Below are 12036 nucleotides of genomic sequence, written 5' to 3' on the forward strand. Positions count from 1 at the left end.
CATAGCATAACCATATGGAACTTCAATTCCAGGAAACCTTGTGCCTTCTTCTGGCCCCCACAGGTACCAGGCACATGAGGGGCACATACATACATGCAGGCAAACACATAAATAAATCTTTAAAAAGGAAAAAATAGCCCAATGCTTCATTTGATGTCAAATAAACATATATAGAAGTTTCAGTGTCACTGTCTAGTTAAAAACTAACAAATTAAACCAAAATGAGATATAAGCACACACTTGTAAGAATGGTCAAAGTTTTAAAACGTGACAAATCCTAGTGAGGGTGGAGAGAAATAGAATAGTGTTACTAGCAGAAAGGCAAAAACTGGTAGTCATTGTGGAAAACAGTTTGGATATTTGTGTAGGTGAGGGTTGGTATGTACCAGTATGTGTGTGTATGTGTGGAGACCCGAGGACAGTCTTGGGCGTCCTTCCTCGGGAGTCATGCACCTTGTTTTTTGAGACAGGGGCTGTCTCTGGTCTGGATCTCACCAAGTGGGCAAGGGTGCCTGACTCAGAGAGTGAAGGGACACTGGCCCACTCGAGCATGTGGCTCTGGAAAGCCTTGTCCTTTTCTCCCATTCCCTCTGCCCTGCTAAAAGCTGTTAGATTACTTTCTTAAAGGCTGCCACTAAGGCCTATTCTCTTTTTGGCCACTTCCTTCTCTTGAGGCTGACTACCAAAGTCTAGCAATCAAAAGCCCTGTTTGGTTCACCTCATTAACATGCCCAATTAAAATTAAGCACCTCATCCTAAATCCTAAAAAGGTTTCCCCTTTTACCTTTATAAACTGCCATTTTCCTATGTGCCATGTCTGTCTCCTCTCTATCCAGAGGCAGTCCTCTGTCCCTCTGGGGACAAATACCTCTACCCCTTTACTTCGCCCCCTTCCCTCCCATATCTCCTTAACACCACATCCTAGCCCATTCTAACAGACCTCCCCTTTTCCTCCTCTTAAAAATGACACCTGCAAGGTCATTTACTGCTGTTTTCTTCCTGTTTAATAAAGGCTCTCTCTGTGAAAACAGGTGTTTGAGTGTGGTTTGTGCCTAATCTGGGGTCCAGGTCGGAAGCTCCTATCGTTCAGGGGTCTCCTTCAGAGAAGCCCAGAGATTTGCTTTCTCCACCTCCCCAGGGCTAGGATCTTCATTTTTTGCTTACATGGGTGCTGAGGATTGAACTCTGGTCCTCTGTACTGACTGAGCTATCTCTCCAGCCCCAATTTACTTCTCTACCACTTTTAAATAAAATTGCTGTACCAATAGCACTTCTGGACAAGTCTCAAGAAATGTAAATTGGTGTGCACATAAAACTTGGTATCTAAATGTTCATAGCAGCTTTTTTGACTGTACTTCGCCACGAGAATAGCCAGACATACCCACACTATGAAATTATGACTCCCAACTCGCCCTGAGGAACCAACTGCGTAGATTTCTGTGGGTTGTTTTTGATAATGCTGCATGACTGGATTGCTTGTCATTAAAAGGGAAGGTTATATTTCCTGCATGTTGTTTTAATTGTTGGTTTTTGTTTGTGTGTTTGTTTATTGAGACAGGGTCTCACTGTGTATCCCTGGCAGGCTTGGAGCTGGCCATGTAGAGCAGGCTAGGCTAGAACTCCCGAAATCAGCTTTCCTCTGCCTCTCAAATTGGGTTAAAGGCGTGCGCCACCTCGCCCGGGCAGATTTCGTTCATCTTAATAACCCTGCGTACAGCCGACCGTCAAGAACAAAGGCCACGTACTGATTCTCTCAACACAAAGTGCACAGCAGGACCCTGTTCAAATCTCAGGAGCTCCGATCAAGCGTCTTCACCACCCGTCCACGAAAAACCAACACACGTGAGGAGCGGATGCGCAACTCCCGGCCCCGCCCCCGAGGCTTCGTGACGTCACTAGTCCGCGCCGCGCTCTATTTGACGCCCTGTGACCCGCCTGCCGGAAGCCGGGTGGCTGACCATGGCGACAGTGGCGGAGCAGTGGGTGCTGGTGGAGATGGTGCAGGCGCTGTATGAGGTGCGTCCATCGCCCGATCCTCCTGTGAGCCCCCGGGCAGGGCCTAGCGACCCGAGCCCAGGCTCCGCGGTGCTTCCTGTTCCCGGGGCGCACGGGAGACGGAGCCTCGGCTGTCCTGGCCTCCTGGAGTCGGGCAGGACTCCGGAAAGCAGCACTAGGGAGGGGTGCCGGGGACACGCAAGTCCTCAAAGCCACAGTTGGAACTGACGGCGAGACCGGGTTTGTGGGAGTGGGCGGCTATAGGTGGGACGAATGCCTTCTCATAAATAGTCAACTTTGCCCATGGCGGGGGAGAGTGGTGTAGAAAAACAGAGTAATTGGGAATTTATGAAAATTGAGTAGCCATTCTTTTGCCCACAATTTCTATGTTATAAACGTATAACGTTTTGAAGGATTTTTAAAGAATAGTTGAAGGGTTAGGGTGGTTTTGTTTTTTTAAGAAAATATGAAATCCAAATGTCAGTCTTGGGAGAATGCTGCTTTATTGAACAACTGAGCTTCTCTGCTACGTCCTTCAGAACTTATGTGTCTTCTATCTCAGGGACTCTTCAATACGACAGTCGCTAACGCCACGTGATAATAGGCAATGACAATGAATTTGTAATTGCACTTTAATGTGAATGTCGGTGGCCATATATGACTAGTGGCTATGTATTGGACCACACAGATCTGAAGCCTGGAGATCGTGTTGTGAGCAAGCAGATAAATCCCGGTGCACAGAGGGCTCATGTTAGTTAGCAGTGGGTTTCACTTCATTTGATAACGTTATCAAAAGTTGCTGCTTATGGGTAATGACAATGCTCCATTACAAGAGCTATCTGGAATTTTTCATTTGTTTGTTTGTTTGTTTTGGTTTTTCTAGACAAGGTTTCTCAGTATAGTCCTTGCTGTCCTGGAACTCACTTTGTAGACCAGGGTGGCCTTGAACTCAGAGATCCACCTGCCTTGGCCTCCCAAGTGCTGGGATTAAGGCATGCACCACCAAGTTCAGTTTACTTGGAATTTCTTCATGAATAATATTTGAGAAAGAGCATACTTGATTTTCCTGTTCTATATCGAGGTCCAGTATTAGGCTAGTTATAGCTACTGAGTCACTAAAATTGAATTTTTTTTTTAAGAAATTAGTAATTTTCTGTTTTACAGTGTGACTTCTTACTCCCCAAAGGGGACCAACACAGACTTTCAAGAATTTTTTGTGCATCACATTTCCTAGGGAGAGAGAAAAAATAAAACTGGTATTTATGATTATTTGAATAATTCTGTAGACTAGTAATTTTTCATCTTAGGGTAATTTCTTTATGGGTTGCCTATTTGTTGAGTTGAACAGATGTTTGCCTGCTATCGTCCAATTATTGAGAAAATCAAGGTTATCTGGACTTACTCCTAATTTAATTATGTTTAAGAGGGGTCAGCATAAATTTTAAGTCATCTTGAATAGAGATTTCTATTGTTCTCAGTTTCTGTGTATTTTGTAGAATTTGAGGTTTATATAGTATACCTGAAAAATAAAGGTCCATGTGCGTGTGTGTGTGTGTGTGTGTGTGTGTGTGTGTGTGAGAGAGAGAGAGAGAGAGAGAGAGAGAGAGAGAGAGAGAGAGAGAGATCTGTGTAGTTTTAAAGGTATTTTCACATTGACAGGAAAATTCATATGTGAATTTGTCAACAGTTTTCCAGTCTCTGTAGTCTGGTGTGGTGTTTGTTTTTTAGCTGTGATGAAATACCATCCCTTATTTTTGCCTCATTATTAATATGTTTTTGTATTTAAGTTTGTAAGTACTTGTCTTTATTTTGAGATAAATAAAGTCTCACTGTGTAGCCTGGGCTCACCTTGAACTTCAGATGCTCCTGGAATTTCAGGCATACACCATCATGCCTAACTGCCTAACTTTTAAAGGCCTGGGGTTGCTAGGTATGGTGGGTCACTCCTTTAGTCCCAACACTTCTGGTCTGCATAACAAGTTCCAGGACAGCTATGGCTACATAGTGAGACCTGCCTCAAAAACAAAATCCAAACAAAAAAAGGCCTGGGTTTGTGTTTTGTTTCTTTGGTTGTTGTTGGATTGTTTGAGATAGGGCCCAACTACGTAGAGCATCCTGACATTAAACTCAAAAGATCTGCCTGCCTGTGCTTCCCAAGTACTGGAATTAAAGGCGTGCACCACCACACCCAGTTTAACATGCCTGTTTTAAATGACTTTTCTGGTGGTAACCCTGTGGAATAGAGTATCCTGACACTGACTGACTGAAGAGTTATGGTGTCTAGATTCTTCTATGTAAACTCAACCATGCCTTTATCCTGAAACTGTAGAAGACAAGACAGTAGAATAGCAAGAGTCCATCTTACTAAGATGGCTCAACATTTAAGAGCACTTACAGCTCATCTAGAGGGTCTAGATTCAATTCCCAGCAACCATATGGTGGCTCACAGCCATTTGTAACCAGTTCCAGGGGAATCTTCTGGTCTCTGCAGGTGTCAGGAAGACATGTGGTAGACAGACATACATGCAGACAGAATACCCATATATATAAAACAAAAATAAATTAATAAAAAAAATTAAATAAAAATAAAGATTTTTGTGCCTATCAACATGAGACAGGTTGGCATCCTTTGGGTAACATGATAGGAAAGAATCAATTTCCTTTCAATTTCCTTTAAGTATTTGTTACTGCCAACCACACTGCATTGTCTAAGATCTAAGGAGATTTAGCAGGGGACTGAAAATATAGTAAGGTGCAAAACTTGACTTATTGTGGAAGCTGGTTTCCACATAGTTTTTTAAACTATCCATGGGTGGGCAGAGGTGATAGAGGGTGTGTTTAGGTGTGTGCTGTTTTCTTAGTCATTTCCTGCCAATAAAAGTGTAAATTATCTGAAAGATAAGATAGAGATGTTTTAAGTGTTGGGGTTCTGTGTCATCTTACCTCTTTCCATTGTCCTTAGTGAAAGGTTTCAAGGTTGAAGCATTAGGGGTTTCTCATGTGGTGGAGTGACTGCCAGTTGTTGAGGTGGGAAGGCTCGTGGAGCCATTAAGGAAGCCCTGGCAGCAGGTGTGTGTAGTGATAGTGTGACGTCAGGAGAGGCAGTGCTGGGGTGGGCTCAGTTTCCCTGCAACCTTTGAAGTGACTTCTTTGGTTTCTTTTCCTTCTTTGCTTTGCTTCCTCGCAGGCTCCAGCATACCATCTTATTCTGGAAGGAATTCTAATACTTTGGATAATCAGACTGGTTTTCTCTAAAACCTACAAGTTGCAGGAGCGGTCTGATCTTACAGCCAAGGTAAGAAATGATACTTGTTTTATTCAAGGTATGTGGCAGCTCCATCGTCTTTCTAAAGTGGAACGAAACTGTACTCTGCAGTGTGTTAAAATGTTGAATGTAAGGAGAGCAGGGAGTACAGAACATCAGAGTGGACAGAATTTGAGGAAAATTGGATAAAGCCACCCTGGAGGAGATAGCAGCCCCAAGTAGATGGTTTCTGGGGCGCCTGAGCAGCTGCTGGACTCCAGTGTCTACACACAGGTTGTGTGAGTTGTCCCTGAGGCCTAAGGAGGGGTCTCCATGTGGTCTTCAGAAAGGGGATTCATGGTTGGAAATACCCACATCTCAAGGAGAATTTTGATGTGTTATGTGTGGGAAGATGGAAGAAATCCCAAGCATTGAAATGAGATTTTTAGATTGTCAAGTTACCCAAAACTGCATGAAAAAAAAAAAAGGTATGAGCTGTAATAAGGAAAGAGGTGATGGTGGTAAGTCCTCAGAACTCAAGAAGGACGGCCTTTGTTCTCCACAACAGCTGGCAGGGGTTCGAGGTCCACAACAGCTGGCAGGGCGTTCTGTGGTGCGCTGTGCATAGCGCTGCAGTTCGGATCAGCAGAGATGGTGTGAGGTGACTTGTGTTGCGCCACACTGTAACTTCCTTTCTTCTGTAGGAAAAGGAAGAACTGATTGAAGAGTGGCAGCCAGAACCCCTCGTCCCTCCTGTCTCGAAAAACCATCCTGCCCTCAACTACAACATCGTTTCCGGGTGACTTGCTTGGCTCACTGTTTGAAGGGCTTGACCTGGCTTTGGTTCTGTTGCCAAGCGTGTGAAGTGTGGTGTTCCCTTGTTGAATGAAGACATTTCTTTGAGAAACCACTGTACTTTTCAATGTAGAATTTTCTTCAAGGGATGGTCTGGGAATCTTTTAAACTCTGATTTGGGCATTGCAGCTTATCTTCTTGTTTTTCCTTAAAAACAAATCTTTCTTCCCCTAACTTGCGCTCTGTTGTTTCTTGATTCCCCTTGCTGTGAGTTTTTATTTTTTGTTGGGTGGTCGGACTACAGACTGCCTCTAAACACAGCTGTCCCCGCTGTTCCCAGGACTGCAGCATCCTCTATCAGGTCTTTGCCTAGATTAGGAAAAGGTGCTCTAGAGCGGGTACGCTGGCCTGCTGTGGCCCTCGACTGTGCCTCAGCACCTGGGCTAGCCTCAAGAGCACGAAGTGCCCCTGTGCACCCAGCTCAGCTGCATGCACCAGCCTTGTTCCTCCCTTCCTTGTTAATTGCAATATCACGTGTCTGCAGATTGTAAACTGCTTCAGTTCTCTGACTCTGGCCATTAAAGAGGCCCATACGTGTGACTACACTTCCTTTCTCATATACTTTTCTTTTTTCTAGAGTTAAACGTCATCCTTAGTTTACTTTTCGGTTCTCTGTGGTAGTTTGCAGTCCACTGTCTCTTCCTCCAGGACTCTACATCTCCATTGTTCAGTCATGTTAGCCGTTAGGTTTCTTTTCTTTTTTCCTCTAGAACCCTCTGTCCCACTCCTGCTGCTCAGAGTAGCCTTATAATCTTATCTGTGGGCTTGAAAATATTGGCCCCTGCTTTCCTCTCCCTCTCCTTTTTCTTCTTCCTCTCTCTGTCTCTCCCCAAGTGGGTAAGCAGGTAAGGTACACACACTCAGTGTTCACATATGCAAATGTTTGGAGGCCAATGGTTGAGTGTCTTTCCCTGCAGCTCTTTGCCTTACTCTCTTGAGACCATGTCTCCTGCATGTAACACTGTCACTGGTGTTTGGCTAGGCTGCCTGACCCAGTGATCCTCCTGTCTGAGCCCAGCCCAGCACTAGGGTTATAGGCACTTGACTGTTCTAGGCCTTTTTAAAATTTTCTCCTTTATGTTATTAGAATACAGACAGACTCCTGAGAGTCTGAAATATGTTGTATGCTTAAGTTTGTGTTTATTTCACACTCCTATACTCTGCTGATCCTCACTATCCATTCTTTTTTTTTTCAACAATTTTTATTAAAACCAAAAGCATTATGTACATTGTTTACAAAAGCTACAAGAGTCCAGGCCTGGTGGTGTAGGAATTCCAGCTATTCAGGAGGCTGAGTTAGGTACATCTCAAGTTCAAGCTCTGCCTAAGCTATAGAGTGAGTTCAAAGCAGCCTGTCTCCAAAAAATATTTAAAACAATAATAATAACAAATGAGCTGTTTTTGTAGCTCAGTGGTAGAGAACTAGGAAGAGGCAACACAGTAGTTAGTTTTAAAGTTTTTCAGTTTGAAAGAGAGAGAATGTGCAAAAGTGGGGGGGGGGGTGCCTGTGGAGGCCAGAAGAGGTTTTTGGGTCCCTTGGAGCTAAAGTGGCAGGCATTTGTAAGCCGCCCAACAAGGATGCTGGGATCTGGACTCTGGTCTTCATAATGGAGCAGTCGGCTGTTCACTGCTGAGCCATATCCCCAGCCTATCACTATAAAAAATCACTATTGGTGATTTTACCAATAGTTGTGGTGCTTGGAATGGAATCTGGGCCATGTGTGCTAGACAGACATTGTCCCACTGATCTAGGACCTTGTCTTGAGCATGGTTTTTTTGATGTTGATAAACTGAGTCTTACTGCTGCCGATGTAATACTGTTTGCTTCCATACTGTGTGACATGAAAGTGTTACTTATGTTAGTTTTATTCTTTGAAAACAAGCTTTACTGAGCATCCACATAGCATAAAATTAATTCTTTTAAAATATTCAATTAAAATAAGTAAGTTTTATTGTATTTGTAGAGCTGTGTGCCACTATTACCACTATCTAATTCTAGAACATTTTCTTCCCTCCTAAAGTAAATCCCAAGCCTTTTCCTTCCTGCCCCTGTCCCTGCCCAGGGACGTCCCTGACAGTGTTCATCTACCCTCTGTGCAGACTAGGCTAGTCTTGGTATCTCATATGAAAGAAATGATGCAAAGTGTGGTTTGTGTCTAGCTCATTTTACTAAGCTCAGTCCCTCGGGCCATCCGTGCTGTATGACCCCTCCCTCCCTGAGGTGGCTGAGACTCTGTTCTTTATTTGCTTCTGTCGGTTTTAGAGTGTCTTTTAAGTTCCTTAGAGTCTGGAATTCTGGATGGTGATGGTGCTGCTTTTAATCCCAGCGCTCTGGGAACAGAGGCAGATGGATCTCTGTGGGTTCTAGGCCAGCCTGGTCTATAGAGCGAGTTCCAGGACAGCCAGGGGTACATAGAGAAATCCAAAAGAAATCCAGGGGTACATAGAGAAATCCAAGGGTACATAGAAATCCAAAAGAAATCCAGGGGTACATAGAGAAATCCAAAAGAAATCCAGGGGTACATAGAGAAATCCAAAAGAAATCCAGGGGTACATAGAGAAAAACCAAAAGAAGAAAAGAAAAAGTGACTGGAATTCACCTTTGCATATGGTTTCTCCACTTTGACACTGGAAGAAACTGGAGTGTGGCCTGCTAGCTGTTGGTCTATACTCTACTCTGCGGCTGTCAGCATGCCAGGTTCCCTTGGTCTCTGCCTGCCTGTGTTTTATTACACATTGTAGATCATCCCCACCGACAGTTCAGTAGTTTCATGAGTCTGGAGTCTGTCTGTATATGAGGTGATGCAGGGCCTTGCAGGTGATGGTGTGACTGTTTTTGTTTATGTAAGTGGCCTCAGTACAACAGTGTGGCCTTTTGTGATAAGTTGGGCAGTAAGAAAATACTAAGCAGCTTTGGTTTCTGTTCTTAAAGAGAATGCCTCCATTGTCCTCCTTGTTATCTACATATTTCAGATGAAGAGTCTTATCAATTCTATCTCCTTCTGATCTTGGTTTTGAGAGTTTAAATATCCATGCTGAACTTTATCCAGGGTCATTTCTGCATCTATGTTTAGTAAATTGAGTCATACTTGGGATTTGCCTTCTTTTTGCATTTTTATAATTCACTAATTTAGTTGAACTCAGTCATACATGTTTACTTTTTCTAGTAGTTATTTGGTCTTTTTTTCTGATATCTTAGGAGCAGACATTCAGAATTTTGTAGATTTTGAAAGACACTGTGTTTACTTCTCACATAAGAGAGCACTGTGCTGTGGCCTGGGAAAGGCACAGCACTGCCACCTCCTCTCTGCTTAGGATGGGTTAGCACCTAAAGAGTTGTGTTGCTTTAAAGCTTTCGGAAGTGTAGATAAGGGGTAATGATCTCTGTTCAGGGATGTAAGTTCTTCCTAAGGTCTGTCCAGCTGTAGCCCCTGCTTTTAATGTGTGCTATAAAAAGAGTTAGACACTTTGAAACAATATTTTTATTACGTTTTATGTATGTGTGTATCTGCGTGCATGCCACAGCATGCCTGTGGAGGTCAGAGGACAGCTTTCAGGAGTCAGTCCCAGGGACTGGACTCAGGTCATCAGGCTTTGTGGTAAGCACCTTGACCACTGAGCCATCACCAGCCCTTAAAACATGCTTCTGATACCTGTGTATTCCCAATTTTTCATTTTGATTTTTAATTTTTTTTTCTTTCTTAAACCAAGAACATTGCTTTGCTTGAACTGTCTTTTTAGTGATTCATCGCTTTGTTGTTGGAAAGTGTTTTCATTTCTGAACAATTCTTGTGTCCTTGCTGAGATTTGCTTTGTGTCTTTTAGGCTGTTGCAAATAGTTTGCCCATATTGTATATTAGAAGACACAGTGTTGCTGGATGTGGTGGCTCAGAGCTGTAGCCAATCATAGCACTTGGAAGGCAGAGACAGGAAGAGGTTCAGGAACTCAAGGGCAGCCTGAGCTATATAGTAAATTTGAGACTATTGTGAGCTACAAAGTGAGGCCCTGTTCCAAAATAAAAAGAAAATACCACTGTTTTATAGTACTGAACATTATAACATATTTTTAGTATTTTATAATAAAGCAAAGGTTTGCTTTATTTCAGGGTGTCTTTCATCCATTGCATCAAGCATTTTATTGTTGCTCAGATATTTCATCTCAGACATTTCCTGTCTGCTTGGCTGACAAATGAGTGACAGAGGTGACCACCTCCCCATCTGCCATGTGTCTCTACTTGGTTTTATCTTTCCTCACCCCTTCCTTCTGGAACATCTGCTCACTGTGCTCTTAACTTTTCCCTACTCTCTGTGTGCTCATGTGCTCTTTCATATTTCTGTGGGGTTTTTTTCTTTTGTTTTGTTTTCTTAAGACAGGATCTCTCTGTAGCCCAGGCTTGCCTGGAAATCACTATATAGACCAGGCTAACATCCAATAATTCACAGAGTTCCTCCTGCCTCTGCCTCCCAAGTGCTGAGTCTTCTTGCATTTTATATGTTAATACTGTGAATTGATTTCAGGTTGTCCTTCTCTAGCTTTCCAGAATTCTGTACCTCTTTTCTCATGAGTTACCAGTTCTGTTGAAAAAGAAATAAATAGTGCCTCTGAGAGCAGTGTGCCAGTCCTTTCTGGCTCAGCACAGACGCAGCCAGCCAGCAGCGTACCTGAAGCCACAGCTCCAGGACACAGTCCTCTTCCTCACTCGGACAGCAGTTTGATCGCACTGTCTATCCTGTCACGTTGTGTTGCCGCCTCACATCAGCAAAGGGCTCCGTGCGTGTCTCCCCACGAGCCTCTCCCGTCTCAGCACATCTGGCTCCTGAATAGCCGGCCACTCTTACTCTTTTATGAGGGTGACGAGAGGGCGTGGGGGAATTCTTTCAAAGAGCATCTGAGCATTAACTTAGAAATGAGTTGTTATTTCAGTGGGTTGCTGTAGGTTACATTTTAAAAAAAATCTTTTCTAAGATCACAACTCACTTTCCCTGTTCTTGCCTTTGATCTTGATCATTTTATGTTTCTTCCCTGATTGTTTTATTCTAGTTTTTAGACATTTTATTTAGCTGCTGTCTTAAGTTATAAAATCAAAGATTTATCATTCCTTTATCTTTTTAAAAAAAATTTAGAATTATTCTTAATTTATTAGTATGTTTTTTTTTTTTTCTCCCAAGACAGGGTTTCTCTGTGTAGCTTTGCGCCTTTCCTGGATCTCGCTCTGTAGCCCAGGCTGGCGTCGAACTCACAAAGATCCACCTGCCTCTGCCTCCCGAGTGCTAGGATTAAAGGCGTGCGCCACCACCACTTGGCCTTGTATGATTTTTTTTGCCTAGGTGAATGTATGTATTTAGTGTGTATGTGAACACCACATGTGTGCAGTGCCTGTGAAGGCCAGAAGAGGGCATCAGATCTCCTGGTGCTATAGCCACAAGTAGTGTAAGCCACCATCTCTGTGCTGAGAACCAACCCCCAGTCATCTGCTCTCCTTCCTAGCACCCGCTACCATCTTATTTTTTTTTAAGTTGTACAAGGAGCTTATTAAAGAACAGACCTGATAGGAAGATGTTGACTTTTAATTCACCATTCTAACTTATCAAAAAGTAAGAAGGGAAGGGGTGGAGAGCAAGGCAGGCGGGATGACTGTGTAGTTGTGCTGTGCCTGCTCCTGTGCCCAGATGGGTCCTGAAGTGAACCACTCTGTCTCTCTCCCCAGCCCTCCAACCCACAACATCGTGGTGAATGGGAAAGAATGTGTAAACTTTGCCTCCTTCAATTTTCTTGGGTTGCTGGCCAACCCTCGGGTTAAGGTGAGTAGCACATAGTTCTGAAGTGGAACAAGACACTGCTAGCTGCAGAAATGATGTAAAAGACAGGTGTGGGTCATCCGAGACGCTACTGTGTCTGACAGAACCAGAGTCTGGACTTGGCCCATGCAGGGCAGAGTGTC

The 12036-nt window shown here is 43.6% G+C and overlaps 1 protein-coding gene across 1 annotated transcript in view; it reads left to right on the forward strand.

The window, feature by feature from the left end:
* Positions 1 to 1909: 1909 nt before the first annotated feature.
* Positions 1910 to 12036, forward strand: part of Sptlc1 (serine palmitoyltransferase long chain base subunit 1) — a 48230-nt gene continuing 38103 nt past the window's right edge. The window contains exons 1-4 of the mRNA XM_028863788.2: positions 1910 to 2016; positions 5183 to 5290; positions 5944 to 6038; positions 11803 to 11896. Coding sequence (XP_028719621.1) covers positions 1960 to 2016; positions 5183 to 5290; positions 5944 to 6038; positions 11803 to 11896 — 354 coding nt within the window. The 5' untranslated portion in view covers positions 1910 to 1959. The remainder of the gene's footprint in view (positions 2017 to 5182; positions 5291 to 5943; positions 6039 to 11802; positions 11897 to 12036) is intronic.

The sequence above is a fragment of the Peromyscus leucopus genome, chromosome 5, assembly GCF_004664715.2.
Source record: "Peromyscus leucopus breed LL Stock chromosome 5, UCI_PerLeu_2.1, whole genome shotgun sequence".
Classification (NCBI taxonomy): domain Eukaryota; kingdom Metazoa; phylum Chordata; class Mammalia; order Rodentia; family Cricetidae; genus Peromyscus; species Peromyscus leucopus.